The sequence below is a fragment of the Saccopteryx bilineata genome, chromosome 6 (genome assembly GCF_036850765.1).
Source record: "Saccopteryx bilineata isolate mSacBil1 chromosome 6, mSacBil1_pri_phased_curated, whole genome shotgun sequence".
NCBI lineage: Eukaryota > Metazoa > Chordata > Mammalia > Chiroptera > Emballonuridae > Saccopteryx > Saccopteryx bilineata.
Window position 1 is genome coordinate 182,527,350 of NC_089495.1, and position 21,653 is coordinate 182,549,002.

The 21,653-nt window shown below is 39.2% G+C and overlaps 1 protein-coding gene across 8 annotated transcripts in view; it reads right to left on the minus strand.

Annotated features, from left to right (window-relative positions):
* Positions 1-234: 234 nt before the first annotated feature.
* MCM8 (minichromosome maintenance 8 homologous recombination repair factor) overlaps positions 235-21,653 on the minus strand; it is a 32,756-nt gene continuing 11,337 nt past the window's right edge. For 6 of the 8 annotated variants that reach the window (XM_066234703.1, XM_066234697.1, XM_066234698.1 and 3 more), the window contains 11 exons: positions 19,868-20,022; positions 19,428-19,626; positions 16,092-16,122; positions 15,403-15,543; positions 12,565-12,706; positions 10,022-10,217; positions 7,381-7,600; positions 6,161-6,370; positions 4,718-4,794; positions 1,545-1,734; positions 235-577 (listed from right to left, as the gene is read on the minus strand). In XM_066234703.1, the coding sequence (XP_066090800.1) occupies positions 485-577; positions 1,545-1,734; positions 4,718-4,794; positions 6,161-6,370; positions 7,381-7,600; positions 10,022-10,217; positions 12,565-12,706; positions 15,403-15,543; positions 16,092-16,122; positions 19,428-19,626; positions 19,868-20,022 (1,654 nt within the window). In that variant the 3' untranslated portion in view covers positions 235-484. The remainder of the gene's footprint in view (positions 578-1,544; positions 1,735-4,717; positions 4,795-6,160; positions 6,371-7,380; positions 7,601-10,021; positions 10,218-12,564; positions 12,707-15,402; positions 15,544-16,091; positions 16,123-19,427; positions 19,627-19,867; positions 20,023-21,653) is intronic. The other 2 variants (XM_066234702.1, XM_066234704.1) reach the window with 2 other exon arrangements.

Below are 21,653 nucleotides of genomic sequence, written 5' to 3' on the forward strand. Positions count from 1 at the left end.
CCCAAATAGATATTTGGTATGCAAAACTATATAAGATAGGACTAAAAGACAGCTCAAACCTTGGCCCAGTAGTTCAGTGGTGAGAGTGTCTTCCTGCTACACCAAGGTTCCATCCCAGGTCAGGGCACATACAAGAATCAATCAATGAACGCATAAATAAGTGAAACAACAAACTAGTTTCTCTCTCTCTCTCTCTCTCCCCCCCTAAAAATCAACTAAAAAAAGAATAAAAGATAGGTAAATAACTATAAATAATTTATAATTATATCATTTAGATAAAAAATATGAACAATTGCTTTTAACCTTTAGAAGTTATAAAAATTAATAAACAACTATCACCTTTTAAATTAGTTCAACACTTTTTCCTATTATATTACTGTTGGGATGTTAGTTTTCAGAACAGTATTTTTTTTCTTATTATTATTCATTCTTGAGATGGCTTTAATTGCTAATAAACTCAGGAAGTCTTACACTGGTAGTCTTTTTAAACAGTTTGAAGCTGATAAACCTTGGGGCCTTTTTTTAAGAGGTAACCTTGCTCATTGAGTGATCCAATAAAATTTTCAAAATCAGCAACCTGGAAGAAAACATCAAAAGAGTTAGATACACCCTTTCCAAAATGAGCTCAAACAAAACAAAACAAACCCACAAGTAGTCTGCAAAAAAAATATGATTTTAAAAATTAACCTCTCAAAAAGTAATATACAATTGTCAAGTTTCTTGGGCAAATAAAATTATTTGTACTTATAGAGAAAACTGCCTACATATGAACTTTTGATTCTATAATGCCAAACTAATCAAAAATTAGAACTCCGGTATGCAGAGAATATATGTGTTTTAGTTTAGCTTCTAAACCAAAATTAGACTAGGTTTTGAAATTAAGCGGGCAATTTTCCATATGAACTGTTATATATGGCAGGAAAGGAGGAGATTAAGAAGTACAAACTTCCAATTATAAAGTAAGTCGCGGTGATGTAATGTACAGCATTGGGAACAGTCAATAATGTAACAACTATGCATGGTGCCAAGAGGTTACGAGGCTTATTGTGGTGATCACTTTGTAAAGTATATATATAAATGTTAAATGAATATTGTATACCTGAAACTAATATAATATCAACTATAATTAAAAATAAATTGAAAAAATAAAGAAGTCAGATTACATCTATTAACACTAAAACCTTTCAGTTGGGTGGAACCATGTCCACTGAAAAAAAGGAGAAACTAAGGTTCAGACATGAAGATGCCTTGCCCACCAAGGAATATCAGAAAAACATGGAAATGGAGTCCTACTACAATGTTTCCCTGTAACCATCATGATACTAAAAAGCCTTTTGAAACGAGGTCAAAATAAAGCCTTTTTTAATAGCTCTACACAGCTAATTTCATAGCTTAAATAAAGGAAACAAGTTTGGTTTTGTTTCCCAAAATGCCTATTCCATTTTTAATCAAAATCTTTTGATATTTAAGTTATTATTATACATTAATAAAGGCCTGCTGACATTATTATAAAAAGGATTTCTTAAGTATTTGGTTTATCATACCTGAATGTTTAGGTCTTTGGCAATCTGCCGAAGCTGGTGAAATTGAAATAAATTATTGTAAGTTCTTTCAGCAATGTTGTTGAGAGCAGAAATAAACCTTTTCGCTGCTGACCTGTTGCTCATTCCAGAACCATGCTGAGATCGCTCAAAATCTAGATTCCCAAATTCATCAGAGTAAGTTCCCAGCATGCTTAAAGGGAAGGGAAGAAAAACAAAGTTACCGAAGGTGTTGTGGATGCAGAGATTTTTATCCCAGGCCTACAGATTATAAGAAAAATGCAGAAGTGGCCACTAGCCTCACGTAGCAAACATTTAAACACGTATTTATCGAGTGGCCACTATGGTATGGACTGGGGATAAAAGTATTTTGGACAGTTGCCACTTTTATGATACTACTAAATTTGAAAAGAGAAATGCATAAAAATATAAAATTGATAGACTGTAACATAAACACCTGGAACATTTTTTCTTTAATCCATGAAAAAAAGAAATATTAAACATACTAAATTTAGATTTTATTAGGTAAAAATGTGTTTCCAGCCCCCACTGCAGACTGTGGCACCAAAAAAAAGGGGGTTTAAAAATACTCTGGAATGAATTATAAGTGTTCTGCTGATTTGCAGTAAAGATTAAAGGATAATACTTATTATTTCCCGTTCTTTGCTGCTCCCTTTTATTTTCACAATCACATTCTTTCATCGGGGAAAGAAACATGCACTTGACAATAAATTTTAGCCAGAAGCCTGAATACACCAGTCAGATATCATTAGCCATCCTCTCTAATACCTAATGCTGATTCCTTGCCTGTGTCTGTAATCAGGCTAGATATAATCTCACAGTCAGGCTCACAGGCAAAGATGTTATTTAATTAAGAATTAATCAAATATAAATTGGTCACCCAGTAAGTAGTGGGCTTATAGTGGTGAACAGAACAGGTACAATTCCTGTTCTTAAGGAGCTCAAAGAAATTAGTTTAAAGGGTTACTATAAACACAGCTTCATTTGGTCCCCTAAATATAATAGAGAAGGACCTATGTGAAAGAATAAACTGTACAAAGAGAAATATATCATTCAAATAAGACTGTAATAAATGATAAAATAAGATAGATAAGGATATGTTCCCCCCTGAAATACAGTATAATCTTAATTAAGGCTTTTATACTGTATTTCCCCATGTATAAGACACACCATTTTCCAAAAAATCTGGGGTATAAAAACTGCGTGCCTCTTATACAGTGTTTGTGGCATTTCAAATGCCATAAATGGAACTGAGAACAAGGCAATATATGAAGACAGTGATTCGTCATCAGACATAGATGAGGACAAGCTAATGGATGAGAGTTCTGACAGTGATGAGGAGTTCTATGAATTTTATGATGAACTTGATTGAGTTTAATAATTTTATGTAATACATTTTTTTTTTCAAATTTCGGGCCCCCAAATTAAGGTATGTCTTGTCTTATATATGGGAGTGTCTTACACATGGGGAAATATAGTAATTAACTATTCTACCATATCATTTATCATATGCTTATGTCCCAGACAGTTGTCAAAAATGCTTTAGGCCAGTGGTCCCCAACCTTTTTTGGGCCACGAACCGGTTTAATGTCAGAAAATATTTCCACGGACTGGCCTTTAGGGTGGGATGAATAAATGGATCACGTGACCGAGACAAGCATCAAGAGTGAGTCTTAGACAGATGTAACAGAGGGAATCTGGTCATTTTTTAAAAATAAAACATCGTTCAGACTTAAATACAAATAAAACGGAAATAATTTATTTATTCTTTCTCTGCGGACCAGTACCAAATGGCCCACGGACCAGTTGGGGACTACTGCTTTAGACTATTACATTAATTATAAGTTAATATTTACCTTAACTATATTTAGCATATGCTATCATATTTAGCCCTCCCAGCAACCCTATGATTTAGGGATTATTCTTATTCCCATCATACAAATGAAGAAACAAAGTCTAATAAATTTAACTGCCTTGCTAAAAGTTACAGAGCTAATGAGTGGCGTATCTGGGATTTGAATCTTGAGCTGTATGCTTCAGATCTGAAGAAAGATACGTAAACTATTTGAGCTACTTTCTTGAAATAGAAAAAAAAAACCTCACAATGATGTCATATTTAAAGGTGGCTCTGAAAAAACAAAAAGGTGGCTCTGTGTCCTAGTATATTTTCCATTGTAAGAGGAAGCTATGTAAACTGTTGACAATAAGCATTTCATTTTTAGCCCTGGCCAGGCGGTTCAGTGCACAGAGCATCATCCTGGTGCACCAAGGTTGCAGATTCATGACGAGTCGAGGGAGATACAAGAAGCAACCAATGAGTGCACAGATAAATGGAATTAAGTGGAACAATGAGTTGATGCTTCTCTTTCTCTTCCCTTCCCTCTCCCAACCTCTCTCCCTCTTTTTCTCTCTCAAATCAATGGAAAAGAAAATTTTTAAAAAGGTTCAGAATAGTATAAGTCATATGCTATTTACAGAAAAGTAATGGGCGTTTCGATGGAGAGGAAGGGTAGACGGTAAACAAAATGGGAACAGTTCTTCTCAAACTATATATTTTGAAATGATTTCAGAACTATGAATGTATTGCCCATTCAAAAAATGTCAAGATATTTTAAAAAGATATTTTAAACCAAGGAAGTATAGTTTGTTCAGAGAAAAATAGGATTCAATGGGCTAAATAAAAGCAACTCTGATTGGTCTAATGAAAATCTATACTTGAGATGGAAAAATAAGTGGCATTTCATTTAAAACATTAAAAATTTTAATCTTGCCCTGACCAGTTGGCTCAGCAGTAGAGCGTCAGCCTGGCGTGTGGAAATCCCAGGTTCGATTCCTGGCCAGAGCACACAGGAGAAGTGCCATCTGCTTCTCCACCCCTCCTCCTCTCCTTCCTCTCTATCTCTCTCTTCCCCTCCTGCAGACAAGGCTCCATTGGAGCAAAGTTGGCCCAGGCGCTGAGGATGGCTCCATGGCCTCTGCCTCAGGTGCTAGAATGGCTTCGGTTACAATGGAGCAACGCCGCACAGCATCGCCCCCTGGTGGGCATGCCGGGTGGATCCCGGTTGGGTGCATGCGGGAGTCTGTCTGCCTCCCCGCTTCTCACTTCAGAAAAACACAGACAGACAGACACACACTCACACAAAATTTAATCTTACCTATATTTCATAATTTCAACGATATCCTCGGCATCTTCTTTGGTTGCTTGTTCTCTTAATTCCAATCTTGCTCGTGCCTTTGAAGAAAAACAACCGTTTTCAGATTGAGCAGGTGTAGTATATCTAAGCTTTCAATTGTTCAGTTTACACAAAAACTGACTTTGGGGAAGGGAGCTGTAATATGAGAGTCAGAATTTTAAAAAGTGACTTGAAAACTTGAGTATGAAAATAATCACTCATTTAAAATATGAATTTGTTCTTGTTTCGGCAGTACATATACTAACATATGGATTAAAACCTACTTTTATCTACTAACATAGTCTTCTGAATGTTCATTTCAGAAGATTTGATTATGAAATATAGTTGCTTTTTTCCTTGCCTTTTACTTTCAGGAAGTCATACCTAACCAAGCTGTTAAAACAACAAAGAAGAAATCAGATTTTGGAAGCAAAAAGCCAAAACTCTGACCGAGCTAATTTTAACTGCCAGAGTTCTCTTAGCTTTCCATTGCTGTTAGAAAAACAGGTACTATCCTTATAGACCTTTTGTGTATCAAACCAAATACTCAAGGTATTTGACATATTCCATGTCCCCCAAATGCTCAACTTTAAATTCCAACATGCTTAGTTAACCTAACCACTCTGCATACTACAGGAGTTTCCTAAATGTCATTTAAAAAAAAATTGCTTGGTAAGCAATTGGTCCTGTACATAGAAAAATGTGGCTATACTTTGATTGGAATGTTAAAGATATGACCAAACCTTTTTCCCCCTTAAGTGAGAAGCAGGGAGGCAGAGAGACAGATTCCTGAATGTGCCTGACAGGGATCTACCTGGCAAGCCTACTCTGGGGCAATGCTCTGCCCATCTGGGGTCATTGCTCTGATGCTTGGCAACCGAGCTGTTTTAATGCATGAGGTGAAGCCATGGAGCCATCCTCAGTGCCTGGGCTCTGCACCCAGGGCCAACTTGCTCCAATCGAGCCATGGCTATGGGAGGAGAAGAGAGAGAGAGAAGGGAGAGGGGGTGGGGTAGAGAAGCACATGGTTGCTTCTCCTATGTGCCCTGACTGGGAATCAAACCCGGGACATCCACACGCCAGACCAACTCTCTACCACTGACCTAACCGGCCAGGGCCATGACCAAACCTTTTTAGAAGCTTATCTATTTCTAAAGTCTCTCAGACAAAGAAAAACCAAATCAATCATGCAGAAAATTGAGAGAAGTCATATTACTCCTCTTTCTTTTTACTGCTTACTTTATTGATTTTAGCGTGAGAGGTGATGGGGGGGAGGGGAGTGAGAGAGAGAGCCAGGAACATCGATCTGTTCTGTGTGTGCCCTGACTGGGGATCAAACAAGCAACCTCTGCACTTCAGGACGGTGCTCTAACCATCTGAGCTATCCCACCAGGCCATCTTAAGAAAACATCAACTTAAACAAACCTCTGTTAATCGAATCAGAGATTCCAGCTGCCTAGTAGTAATTGGTGAGCTATTTATCCGCTGGCTCTGTTTCCGGAGCTCAAGGTAAAAATCTTGAAGAATTTGAGCAGCTTCCATGGATAGCCTTGGATTGACATACTGACGAGCATAACCAATGTACTTTCTCAGGAGCTGGTGGGGAATTGGGTCTATTATTTCTCCAGGAACAACCTAACACATGATGAAAAGGCCCAAGATTACAAGGATAAGTAGCAACCAAAATCTTTCAGCTAAAATAACCTGGTTAGATAAATAAAAATTTAAAAAGATTCTCCAAACAAGCCAAACACACTATAGTTCTAGCTCTTGGTCTAGTTCAGGGGTAGTCAACCTTTTTATACCTACCACCCACTTTTGTATCTCTGTTAGTAGTAAAATTTTCTAACCACCCACCAGTTCCACAGTAATAGTGATTTATAAAGTAGGGAACTGGCCCTGGCCGGTTGGCTCAGTGGTAGAGCGTCGGCCTGGCGTGCGGTGGTCCGGGGTTCGATTCCCGGCCAGGGCACACAGTTGGGGCGCCCATCTGCTTCTCCACCCCTCCCCCTCTCCTTCCTGTCTCTCTCTTCCCCTCCAACAGCCGAGGCTCCATTGGAGCAAAAGATGGCCCGGACACTGGGGATGATGGCTCCTTGGCCTCGGCCCCAGGCGACGCCCCAGATGGGTAGAGCATCGCCCCCTGGTGGGCATGCTGGGTGGATCCCGGTCGGGCGCATATGGGAGTCTGTCTGACTGCCTCCTCGTTTCCAGCTTCAGAAAAAAAAAAAAAAAGTAGGGTAGTAACTTTACTTTATAAAATTTATAAAGCAGAGTTACAGCAAGTTAAAGCATATAATAATAATTACTTACCAAGTACTTTATGTTGGATTTTTGCTAAATTTGGCAGAATAAATCTTTATAAAACAACTTAACTATATAGTTAAATCTTTTTATTTATACTTTGGTTGCTCCGCTACCACCTACCATGAAAGCTGGAACTCCCACTAGTGGGCAGTAGGGACCAGGTTGACTACCACTGTTCTAGTTAATGTAGATTATTTCAAATGAAGTTTACATAAACCCTGGTATTGTAATATAAAAGATTTGGTATGAAAGTATATATACTACTGCTCTACAGTAAGTAACACACTGAACTCTGACAAGCAAACAGAAGGGAACTAAGTAAGAAGAAACATTGGTACCTTTAGTCTTTCTGATAATGGTTTATCAGAAACCACTTCAAGCACAGAAGTATTTGGCTCCTGACTATTCAGACGAGCTACTGTGGCACTGCTAACAGTCCTCCGCTTTCCAGCTCTTATTGCAATGACATGTTCAGAGAGTAAGTGATCATGATCTTCATTTGGAGTGTCTAACAGGATAAAGACCAAATCAAATCTGGATAGCAGGGCACTCCCCATTCTGAAGAGGCATGAAAGAAAGACGAAATCGTGATTGGCATAAAAACAAACTGAAAATCTAGAAAACTCGTCTATTACTCAAGTTCCATGTAGAACGTATAAAAGGTTTTAAATTACAGAAACAAGAATAGATTTTGGACAACACACCTACAAACTCCAAAGACACCAAGCCATGTGCCCAGACATATATGTACCAACCTTTGGGAGGCTGAGGAGACATGGCCCCTTCTCGCACCAGACAAACCAGGAATTCTTCTGTGTTCTATATCACTACCTAGGATGTAGAGTCTTTGAATATTTTTAATGTTTATTTTATTGATTTTAGAGGAAGGCAGAGAGCAGGAAAGAGACAGGAACATTTGTTCCTGTATGTGCCCTGACTGGGAATCAAACCAGCAACTTCTGCACTTCCAGATGATGCTTTAACTAACCAAGCTATCCAGCCAGGATGGGTCTTTGTATTTTTATGCTAGAATGCTACATGACACATCAGGGGTATCTAGTTGAGTTCTTTTTTTAAATTGATTTTAGAAAGAAACATCAACTCGTTCCTTTTAGTTGTTCCATTTAGTTCTGTACTCGTTGAGTGCTTCTCACATGTGCCCTAATGGGGGATTGAACCTGCGATCTCAGTATGCCAGGATGGTACTTTATCCATTGAGCAACCTGCCCAAGGCTAGTTGAGTTCTTAACATTTTATATCTGTTGTCTCTATAACACTTTGCCTCTTAAAGCACCTGTACCCATTTAGAAGCAAAAAGCCCATTTTTTTCTTAAAGAAACATCTAATTGTTTATAATAAAAATGCTGTATTTCTACTTAATCATCATCTCTGAGCCTACTAATCAGATAACTCCTCTATCTGAGACAAGAAAGCTGAAATCCAGAACAATTCACAAATTGACCACCCTCCCAAAGCAGGTGTGGTGCCACGAGAACCCAGAATCCTGTCCCCTGGATAGTTGTTCAACGGGATCCTTCTGATCTTCCCAAAAAAGTACTTCGTCGTTTTACTTAGAAAAACTAGTAAGTTATTTTTTTGGTGGTGCTGATAGAAAAATTCCCAGAATCTCCAAGTAGAATCATGTATTTAACTATGTGCCATTTCTATATTAGAGTTAACAATTACAATAAACATTAGAAAATTGGCTTTTTTCCCACAAGAATGTAAGGTTCCAGTTTTTCATCTGAGGCATTCGTTTTTCTCTCCCTTTTGCATCTCTTGAGTCTGTTCTCCTTCCCATATGTTTTGTCCAGCCTGCACAGAACAGATGAGGACAGCACGTGCACGTACAGAAGGAAAACGGGATCACTCCACAGTACGAGTACACAATGTGCTCTGCACTCAGCAGCAAGGCACAGACGTGCCCCTCTCAGTACTTACACAGAGCTCCTTTTATCCTTTAAGACCCGGTGCAGTCTTACTAGAGAGGTGAACCACTTCCCTATCGATGAGCATTTAGGTTGTTTCTGGTCTTTGGCAGTGATTAACAACGCTATCACACCCACCCTGTAAACATATCTTTTGTGCGTTTATGTGACTATTTTGTGAGTACAATTACTAAAAGAAATGGCAGGAACAAACAGAATGGTACATTTACAATACTGATAAACATGCAAAGCTGTCCTTCAAAATGCTAAATTCTCCATCCCTTTGGCAGTAACAATTATTATCAATAATATTTAAAGTGTTTTCCAAGCTAGAAGATATCAATAGTACTTCATTGTTTTAAAAATATTTTTTAATTTATTGATTTGAACCAGAGAGGAAAGGAGAGGGAGAGAGAGGAAGAGAGAGAAAGAGAGAGAGAGAGAGAAAGAGGAACATCAATCTGTTCTTCTATGTGCCCTGACTGAGGATCAAACCAGCAACCTCTGTGCTTCAGTCTGATGCTCTAACCAATTGAGCTAGCCAGCTAGGGCAGTACACTTCATTGTTTTAATTGTGTTCAAACATGTTATTATACATTTAATGGAAACCTGTAATGTCTGTGAACTATCCATTATATATCCTCAGTTGTCTTTTTCGTATTGCTTGATAGGGATTCATATATTAAAGGTATAAATATTTGAAGAGCCTGACCGGGCGGTGGCGCAGTGGATGGAGCGTCAGACTGGGATGCGGAGGACCCAGGTTCGAGACCCCGAGGTTGCTAGCTTGAGCGCGGGCTCATCTGGTTTGGGCAAAAGCTCACCAGTTTGGACCCAAGGTCGCTGGCTCGAGCAAGGGGTTACTCGGTCTGCCGAGGGCCCACAGTCGGGGCACATAAGAAAGCAATCAATGAACAGCTGGGGTGTTGCAGCGAAGGGCTGGTGATTGGTGCTTCTCATCTCTCCGTTCCTGTCTGTCTGTCCCTGTCTATCCCTCTCTCTGACTCTCCCTCTGTCTCTGTTAAAAAAAAAAAAATTTGAAGAGACTTACTTTAAATTCTCAGAAACTGTTTTGGCTTTATTGTAATGTCCTCCAACTGGGTTTGCAGCAGCAATAATGGACGTTCTTGCAGGGAGGCTACACACCACACCAGCCTTCGCAAGGCTGATACTTTGCTGTTCCATAGCTTCTAACAAGGCTTGATGCTGATTCCCCATCTTATCAAATTCATCTATTCCACAAATACCTACAATCACAGGAAAACAACACAGGAAAAACTGTCCCTTGGTCAAATTCTAAATCTTATAGAATGGAAATTATTCCACAATAATCTCCATTGTTTCCAACAGCTAAATTATAAAATGTCATACAATAGAGAAATTCTAATTGTTTTGCAGCAAGTACAACATATTATTTAACTAACTTTTATGTAAGATTTACTCATTCAGCATTTTCCATAGGGAAAGCACTAGGCTGTGAGGGTTACAAACATGAAGAACGTATGAGAGGACTATTCAAAAAGCTTACAGGCTTAAATTCAAACAGGTGAGGTAAGATATATATATATAAAAATATATACTGCTCACAAAAATTAGGGGATATTTCAAAATGAATATGAAATGATAAAAAAAGAAGCATTTGATATTTTTTTACTAAACAAGATCAGAAAAACAAGTCAAAGGAAGTTGTTTGATTATGCAAATGAGATGCAAAACCAACTTTTTTTCATTCGTGAAAATGCACTATACAAAAGACTGAAAGTACTGGAGTATCTTATCTGCACATTCCCTGATCTCATTTTTGTGAGAAGTGTACATATTCAAGATAGTATACTTCAACTAGAAAAGATATGCATAATTATACAAGACAAAAGTTTTCTGGAGGGGTGGGAGAGGTTAAAAGAGGAAGAGAAATCTGGAGTAGTTTCAAGTAAAAGGTGATTTTTGAGTTGGGTTTTGAGGGAACAATAATAGGGCAGCATAATTTGGAAAGAAAAGCATGGGTTCTAAGGTCAGAATATTCGAACGCAGTTCTCAGCAATACCAGGTACAGTTGTGGGGAAGTCACTAAATCTCTTTAAATACAATGTGAAGAACTACCACTGACTGAAGTTTTATGTGCCAGACATATCGATCCACACGGTACTGGAGACTCTTAAACATTAGTACCTTGTGATACTTTCCCTTCCTTCTTCGCGTACGATGAGCACCCCGGAGGGTGGTCATCTCCAGAGGGTGCTGCTGGGGTTAAACCCCTCAGCTACTCTATGGCCAAGTCAGCATGCCTCTCTGGGTGACTGGCACAGCTCAGGAGTGGGGAGCTGGAGAAAGCTCGACCTGCTACTTTGACAACCACTCTTCAAAAGTTTAAAGCAGAAGTCGGCATTTTTTCTGTAAGGGGGCAGATGTAAATATTTTACATTTTGCAGGCCTGTCACATATTATTTTTTTATATATTTTGGTTGCCCTGTATAATCCTTTAAAAATATAAAAACCATTATTTGCTTATGGACCATACAAAAACAGGCTAAAGGCTGGGCTGACCTGTGGACTCAAGTTCGCTAATCCCTGGTTTTAAAGCTTTAAGTTTAAACTTTGAAAAATTTAAAACTTTCTCTCTTCTTTGGCTCTAATTAATAACTCTTGATGCTTTTTAAAAACTATTTTTAGTCATTTCATCAGCTACTGAAGAAGGGAAATATTATAAAACAGCCCTATTTCTCCTTTTTCCCCTTTCAAGTGTTCAGTAAAGATGTTAGCAAGACTGTATTTGTTTTTAGAATCCAAGCCCTGCTGTCTAATATTCCTTTGTATTTTAACAGTGCTATTTTTTACCATCAGTGTTTGGCTTATCTACCTATATCTAGAAGAAAAAGCAGTGGGCTCTTACCCACCCACATCTTATATCCCATTGGTTATCTGTATAGCTAAACCACACATCACCTTCAACTTCTAATTAATGGCAAGTTTGACAGTTTCACAATGAGTATCCTTTTCTTACTATTTTCTTCACCTGGTAACTCAGTAAAAATACTGTCACTTCTAATGAGTAAATACTTACCAAATACATTCTATATATCTGTACTATGTTCCAGCACGTGGAATTCAGTGTTCTCTGCCTTGTGAAGCTCACATTCTACTTAGTGGAGGGAGGCAGACTATTAAGAAAGTAAACTATAGCTCTGAGCTAAGTAACAGTAACACACTCAACAAGTACTGGGCACCTATGCACTAGGGAACAGCAATATGGCCATCAACAAGACACTGATCCCATCCAAACAAACCACAAAGGGATGGGTGGTATGAAATGGGAAGTGTAGGGAGCTATACTTCTTTGACCTGATTATTTAATTTTTACATATTGTATCTGCTGCAGGATTCTGAAATGAATGACATTAGGTACCAGTTTCAATTCTGCAGTGTAAATAAAATGATGGTACTGTATTTCCAGTTATTTTTTTCCCCACTCATTCTCAGCTCATTTGTTGGGAGAGTGCTATCCAAAAGCCTTCTGAACAGAATATAAAGAAATTGACTGAAAAGGAAAAGGCTTAAAAAAGAAGGCCAGAATTATTATTATCTTTGGTCTCTTACCTTGGTCACCAAGTACCAGGGCACCAGCTTCTAAAGCAAAATCTCCTGAGGAACTATCTTTTGAAAGAGTTACAGTCAACCCAGAAGTAGTCGTGGTATTACCACAAACATACACACCGCGTGGAGCGACGTTGCATACTGCCTGAGGAAACAAAATTTGAGAGGATCAAAGTGAAGGGGAAATAATAGCTAGTGGTAATCACTCACAAACGTTAGCTCTATGCCAGCTCTTCTCCTAAGTGCTTTACCAAACAATTTTCACCGCCATGGTATGAGGAAGGCATTATTACATCCCCATGTACTGACGCAGAAACCAACACCTGCAGAGTAACACCCAGCTAGGAAGGTGTGAGGTCAGGATTCAATCAAATGCAGGCAGCCTAACTCTGATGTCTGTAGTCATGTGAATACGCTCTACACAATTCCATTTTATGCTTCCTTTTCAAGTTCAAGTAACAAAACTGTGAGTACCAATTTTAATTTCAAAGGCTTTCAGTTTCAGTTTCAAAGGTTTTAAACATCAAGTAACAAAATGGCTCAGTAACACTTGCCTTCTGAGTAAACTATCTATGGCAGATCAAAAAAGTAGTCAAACAGCACAACAGCACATGCACTTCTTCCAGCCAGGCAGGCCTATTTAACCTGGGCTCTGCCACGTGCTGGCTGTGCTGCTCTCGGGCCTCTCTCAGCTTCTGCTTCCTTATCATCTATCATACATTGTCCTGAGGATTAAATGAGACCATTAATGTCAGGCACTAACCTGGCACCTGGCACACAGGAAGTGCCCAATGCAAGACCGCCTCATGTGGCTGCGCACTGCACAAGGCCAGGAGACAGTCCTCACACACAGCTATCCACGCCGGTGGACTGGACTTGGGCAGTGCACAGTCCAAGGGACCCTACGGTGCCTACCTCATAAACAGTTGCTACAATTTTTGTTCTTTGTAGTTCCTTATTTGTTAATCTGAGAGTACTACGGTTCACTAAACGGTCAGAGGGAATGGGAATTAAATATATAAAATAATGAACTCCTAATGGTGTTAACCTAATATTTAAAAATCCTGCCTTAGCAGGACTAGCCGCCTGACAGGTGATATCCTCCACTATTTACAACACTTATTTCCACTAATATTACAATTTCTATTTTTAAATTGAGCCAGGGTTTTAAAGGCATTATTCCTAGGTCTAAATGCCACGAAAACCTGCCAATGTCATTTGTTGGCATGAAAACATTTCAGTGCCATTTAATCCATTTTGCAATCATCATTTGTCAATATATACTTTGTAAATGAAAAGGAAGAGAGAAAAATGACATTTTATGCACTATAAACAAAATGCAGAAAGTGAATGATTTGTATCAGACACTGTGGAAGTTAAACTAGGCTTCCACCTATAATATGCTAATTCAAAAAACCACACACACAATGCTACAAAGATAGAAAAGAAACTGTAACAATTTAGCTCCCCATGTGTACCTTGTATACATATTCTGGCTAGGCACTCTGTGCCAGGCTTGTAGCAAGGGCGCATACACACACACACACACACACACACACACACACACACAGGTTCAGTTAGTCAAAAGAAAGAAATACAGAAACATAAATAAAAATGTTATATTAAAAATTAAAATGACTGGTTTAACACTTAATTATAAGAAAGAATCGAGCCCTGGCCAGTTGGCTCAGCGGTAGAGCGTCGGCCTGGCGTGCGGGGGACCCGGGTTCGATTCCCGGCCAGGGCACATAAGAGAAGTGCCCACTTGCTTCTCCACCCTTCCCCCTCTCCTTCCTCTCTGTCTCTCTCTTCCCCTCCCACAGCCAAGGCTCCATTGGAGCAAAGATGGCCCAGGCGCTGGGGATGGCTCCTTGGCCTCTGCCCCAGGCGCTAGAGTGGCTCTGGTCGCGGCAGAGCGATGCCCCGGAGGGGCAGAGCATTGCCCCTGGTGGGCGTGCCGGGTGGATCCCAGTCGGGCGCATGTGGGAGTCTGTCTGACTGTCTCTTCCCGTTTCCAGCTTCAGAAAAATACAAAAGAAAGAATCGAGGCCTTGGCCAGATGGCTCAGTGGATAGAGTTGTCTCAGTGCGCCAAGGTCATAGGTTCAATCCCCCATCAGGGCACGTCTGAGAAGCAACCAATGAGCTCACAACTAAATGGAACTAAGAGGAACAAGTCGATGCTTCTCTGTCCCTCCCCCCACCCTTTCTCCTTTCTCTCTCTCAAATCAATGGAAAAACTTAAAAAAAAAATCTGACAAGGACAGTGGGATTACAGTGCCATGACAAGATCAGAGCAGTTCTCAATCTTGGCTGCACAGTAGAATCACTTGGGGAGGGTATCCATATACAGATAGTAGGACCCTAACCCAGAGACTCAATTGAATTGGCCTGGGGCAGGCCACAATATTTTCAAAGAGCTCCAAAGGATATCTGGGTGATCCTAATATGCACCCAGGGTTCTCAATCCCCAAAGATTCAGTAATCACAGGACTACAATTCACCAAAGAGCCAGAGATGCCTGGTCTGGTCATATTTCTACATGGAAGAAGGTATGAATAGAGGACATGGACATTCTTAGAAAGGACATTATAGCTGACTTACCAGGTGTCACTCTAAGGAAACCACAGGCATCCCACCAAGCAGCACCTTCTAGGGCCATCATAAGCTCCTGAAGGGAGGACCACTTCTGTGACTGACAGAGGCAGAAACTTCTTGGGAACCAACACAGACTGGTCACAGAAACTGCGTTGCTTTGGACTCAGAATACAAATGCTACCAGTTGTGAATTATTCATGAGTTTGATAAGCAAAAGGTCAAATACTCAGTGATTATTTCCTACCTGTAGCATCTGACTCTTTCCTAAGCCTGGATCTCCAACAACAAGGACATGTGGGTCTCCCCGAATTGGAATTCTGTTTTTGTCATCTGCGTATTTCTGGGTTCCTCCAAAGAGTGCTAATGCCAAACCTGCTTTAACAAGCTCAAGTGTGAAAGAAGGAAAAAACGTGAGAAAAACATAAAAAGGAATAGCAAAGAGAGTGCTACTCCTCTTATGGTTACAACATTTATTTGTTTTTTTTTTTGGGGGGGGCTTCTTTTAAAGTGTGATTAAACTTTTTTTCCTAAGGAAAGCAAGTATGATTAAAAAGCAAAAATGAGAAATCATAGAAAATCAGAGCAATATCTTAGAAGTTGCTAAATGAAGACCTATCTACCTTGCAATGCATGAATAATCCATTCCACAAAACTAAGAAATACTTGTCAGTTTCTGCTTTAACATGTAGTGTCCAGGGTGGTTTAAAGGAAGCCTACTCCTGTTAACTCAAATTGGTAAGCAGCTTCTTCCTACAAGGGGCTGGAATTTGCCCGTCACATCAATCACTTATGGAGAACAATGACTCATTAAATACAAACAACTAACTGGCCAACAAAAGTCAGCTATTTTTGCTACTTTCTGTAGCAAAATCTTTTTATTTTATTTTTGTCAACTTTATATATTTTTGAGCAAAGATGAAGTAAAATACTTACTTCATGGCCAAAGATGACAGGGCAAAGTGAGCTGAAAAACAGGATATAACTTATAAATTCTAACATCCACTTCATTGATACATTAGAAGATCTACTTTAAAGTTTGTTTAACTTGCTTTATATTGCATCAAAAAAAAATACAATAAAATGTACACCCCTTCAAACCAATAAATTTTATTCTAATAGTCAAGAAATTTCTCAAAATTCTTGTTTAATCTATAAAGGGAAGGACACTTAAAAATTGTGCCAGAAAAAAAAAAATTGTGCCAGAGTAAGGGAGACAGTATACTTGTATTTAATAGTCTCCAAACAGAATGTTGACCATTTTACATTACTAGCCTTTAAAATGCACCATAGCCTGACCAGGCAGGCTGGCGGTGGCGCAGTGAATAGAGCGTCGGACTGGGACGCAGAGGACCCAGGTTCAAAACCCAGAGGTCACCAGCTCAAGTGCAGGCTCATCTGGTTTGAGCAAGGTTCACCAGCTTGAGCCCAAGGTTGCTGGCTTGAACAAGGGGTCACTCAGTCTGCTGTAGCCCCCCAGTCAAGGCACATATTGAAAAAGCAGTCAACAAGCAAATAAGGTGCCGCAACTGGTGCTTCTCATCTTTCTCCCTTCCTATCTGTCCCTATCTGTACCTCTCTGTCACACACACACACACATATACACAAATGCACCATAACAATCTTCCAATTTAGGATACAAATTATATTGTATTTTATGTGAACAGACATCTTCAGACTTATGCAGCAGTCTCTAAAAGGAGACAAAAGGATGAACCACATACATATTTTAAAATGGGATAAAACTTCATCCTTTCGGTTCAAAGGTTCAGAATAAGACCATATATACAAATACAAAGAAGTAGATTTACATATGTCTATTATACAAACAAGGGCCAAAGAAAGTAGACAGGGTAAAAGAGATATAGAGAGTAAACTGAATCATTAGCCCTTTTAATATACAATATGTAACACAGACATAGGTATCCAGCCATGTCCCTTTGGCACTCACTGTCCAGCATCCTCCTGAACAATCATGGCTGGCCTCCTACCATGCACCTGCACCTGTCTATTGAAGGACTTTCTATGGCAACAGACAGGCTGGGCAGGCTAGAAGTGCCAGGTTATCTAGTATTCCCAGGAGCAGCCACAAACCCAGGCCCTTAAATGGAAAAATCCTGAGTTCTACAGTCTCGTGTCCCAGAGGCCTCAGGAGGAGTAGGCCTGGATGCTAGTAGGGGTCGGTTCATTACGGTACCATACACTGACTGCCGTCCTTTCTCTGTCTCTCTCCCCATTCCCCTACTGCTATATTTGGGGTCACCTCCCAAATAAACTATGTTCCCCAAATCATATTGCTGCTAAAGGAACCCAAACTAAAACATAACCTTCCACTGTCTTTTCCATACTCCTTTCATCGTCTTCTATTTGTTAATATAGACATTCAACAAACTTTTTCTAAAGGGGCCAGAAAGTATTTTTAGCTCTATCTTGGTCACAACTACTTGTCTGAAAGCAACCACCAACAATATGTAAATGAATGAATAAATGGGTGGGGCTATGCTCTAATAAAACTTTATATTTATATTCAAAAACAAGTATTCTCTGCCTAGTTTGCCAACCACAGGAAAATTAACAAATAAAAATAATCTTGTTTTGATATTGAAATCACAAACTTAGAAGTAAAAGGTAAAAGCAAACCATGGGAAGAAAACCCTTTTCATACAAACATATCTTCAGAAGTATTGCAGAAGGACCACTATGTACGTTCATTTTTATTTATAACTGATGAGAAGAACCAAAGAGGTGTTTTGATCCTCAACCAGGTCACTCCTCAGACCTGTTACAGACCTGCCACTCCCCACCACTCCTCCCTCCAGATCACACCTCACCCTGGCTCCACCCTACCTCAGGGCACTTGATGGTGATCTATTCAGAGGACATCTCTGCAAGTTTAAGAACAAAGGAGCCCTGAGGAACTCTATACTTTTTTCTTAATTGGGAAATTAACATATTAAAGGCAGAGAAAGTGTCATTCTCCTAGAGCCCAAAGCCTAGATCAGGGGTAGTCAACCTTTTTATACTTACAGCCCACTTTTGTATTTCTGTTAGTAGTAAAATTTTCTAACCGCCCACCGGTTCCACAGTAATGGTGATTTATAAAGTAGGGAAGTAACTTTACTTTTAAAATTTATAAAGCAGAGTTACAGCAAGTTAAAGCATATAATAATAATTACTTACCAAGTACTTTATGTCGGATTTTTGCTGTTTTGGCAGAATAAATCTTTATAAAACAACTTACTATAGTTAAATCTATCTTTTTATTTATACTTTGGTTGCTCCGCTACCGCCCACCATGAAAGCTGGAATGCCCACTAGTGGGCGGTAGGGACCAGGTTGACTACCACTGGCCTAGATCAATTCCCTAATACAATGCATTCAAAACCTAGGTTCTTTTTCCCTTAGGTATGTGTGTTACTCAGTCTCATTTTCCCCTATTTAAAATTATACAAAGAATACTGTCATAAAATTATCAAAACAACAGCCTTACTAATTATGTTAAGTAACATAAAATCTCATTTAATCTTCAGGCCGACTTTGTGAGACAAGTATTATTATGTCCCTTTGAAGATAGAAATGAAGGAGGAAATCAGGTAACATGCCCCAGATCACAATGGAAAGAAGTGGCTGAAGCAGAATTCTAATTTAGGTTTCTCTATAAAAAGAGAGCCTTTAACTACTAAATACTAAAGTGCTGCTTCTCTATTGCACAGCAATAACAAGAGATACTTACCAAATGTAAGTGACTTCTATGTGAATGCCTTTCTTAGTTTTGAAAAGTAAAAAACAAAACAAACAAACAAAAAAAACCTTACCTAAAACTAACTGAGATAACTTTGGGATGCACTGTCCCATCAGCCTTCTGCTGAGGAACTTACTGTCAGTAAACTTGCCTCAGTGTTCAGAGATCAGCAAACTTCCTACAGAGGACCAGACGGTAAGCATTTGCGAACCCTTTGTCCCCCCTCTCAACTCTGAACCCTTCCAAATGATTGTGGCTGTGTTGCAATAAATGTTCATTTATGGGCAGCGAAATGTGAATTTCACATAATTTTGTGTGTCGTGAGATAGCCTCTTTTTGAGTCTTTTTCAGCCATTAAAAAATATAACAATCATTCTTAGCTCATGAGTCAAACAAAAATGATCAGTTAGTTAGCTGGATTTAGCTAGTGAATTTTAGTTAGCAACCATTTTACTAGTTTTTGTTACTTATAGCTAGGAATATGCCAACATGCACATACACAGTAAAATTTCAGATAATGTCATACATACTTGACAATGAGTTTGAATAGGTTTTCTTCAGCTTGAATCTCTTGGATGGCATAAAAGTCTCTAAGTGAGAACTCCAGCAATGTTCCGTGCTTACTACACCCATCTTCGGAGGCCTTTGGTTTCTGTCCTTTGCTATTGCTAACAGAATTTGCTTCAATGTACAAAAGGAACATACACTTGTCATTCTTATTTCGAGAACCTGTAAATTTTAAAGTATGAAATGTCAAAATTGGTATTTTTGTTTTACCTACAAAGGTTCAAGGAGAATTTACAAGAAAGGCATACCGAGCTTCAATAAACCCTCATTGCAGAGGGAAAGTCTCACCTACATAAGAAACAAGGAACTCCATAAATTGATGGAAATTCAGAAGGAGCTTAAAAAAGTACAAATGCTGACAAGCTACTGAGGACAAGCCAAATGAGAAAGAGTTTTACTACACCTTCTTCAGCATTTGAGACTTTGACAACTCCAGTGATAGTCACTGTATCCCCCGGCACACAGCTGTCCACAAGGTCATGAACAAGCTCACATTCTATGGTTCGTGGAATCCGACCTGCTTCTCGCTGATCATCAGACTGAATCAGCTCCTGGATTCTAAAATGGTAAACAATTTCGAGTGACTTTGGGTTATTTCTTCTACATAGTAACTATTTAGGGGTCCACACATAGTGCTAAGCTAGATAAAGGGCCAGTTTTTAAAAAGTCAGTTTTTGCCTGACCAGGCAGTGGCGCATTGGATAGAGCGTCAGCCTGGGGATGCTGAGGTCCCAGGTTTGAAAACCCAAGGTCACCAGCTTGAGCCCAAGGTCGCTGGCTTGGGCAAGGGGTCACACACTCTGCTGGAGCTCCCTGGTCAAGGCACACATGAGAAAGCAATCAATGAACAACTAAAGTTGACACAACTACAAGTTGATGTTTCTTATCTCTCTTCCTCTCTGTCTGTCTGTCTCTCCCTCTTTTTCTCTCCCCCATTCACTAAAAAAATAAAACAAAAAAAAGTAAAATAGCTGCAGCAATTTGCAGTTAAGGATGAGATAGCAGAATGAGCACGTGCATGTCATCCTCCCTTCAAAACGTTCACCAAAGTTCTAGTCACTAAAGAGCAAAAAGAAAGTTCAGGGTATGCAGAGGTGTCACCAACAAACATGAGACACTGAAGTTTTAGGAAACAGCAAATGGGAAAAGTATCAATGGACAAAACAAAATGATGTCCAGAACACACACAGGAAAAGTTACAGAAAAGTGGGAGCCAATGTTTTATGCCCCTAGGTGTGACTTCCTAATGTTAGAAGATCACTGTTCAAATTCAATTAAAATTTTGGTGTCAGGTGGGGTATCAGACTTACTGGGGTAAGCACTTTGTAAGTTATATAAATATCTAATTACTACATTGACACCTGAAACTCATAATATTGTATGTCAATTGTAATTGAAAAATAAAAATAAAAGTGGGAAAAATCCAATTAAAATATTTAAGCCCATTTTCTTTCTATTATTTTTACCTGAAAACAGAGATTTTGTTCAAATAATCAAATTACCCTGAGTCTGCTGTGTACCCTATTGTGGCCCTTTCGGGGCCTCTGCAGCCCTCACCATGCCCCTTGGGGTGAAGGCCCTGCAGACGGGGATGGGAAGCCAGGCTCCCCGCTGATCAGGGACGTGACAGCGCGCAGGGGTCTGGACCACATCCTCTTCTATAAAGTAGTCTTTGTAAATATCTCGGCACACTGAACAGTCATCACACATGTTGGTCTTGGTTTTACAGAAAGCAGCGGGGTAGAGCTAGGACAGAGGTTGGCAGCAATCTAACTCGCTTTTCCCCTACATTCTAGTTTTTTAAGGCCATGTCCTGTTTTGGCCAGGTTTCCTGAAGGGTGTTCTAACTTCAAAACTACCCATTATTTTATATTTAGGATGAAGTTAAGGAATTATAACCAGAAAAATAGAATAAATTGTTGGCTTAAACACACACACACACACAATCTGACTTAAGAAACAGTTGGAAAAAAAAGAACAAAAAGAACTATAGCAAAATACCTCAGAGATATGCCCATTTCTAAGAAATCCTTTATTTTAAACTTTCAAAGAAATATTATTTTGATCATAGCTCATTATGGAATAAATTATACAGCTTTGCTTATGGCTTATATCCAGTTCAATGAGTCACATAAATGAGTAATAACATGAACTATTTCTCAGTAAAAAGACATAATATTTGCATATCT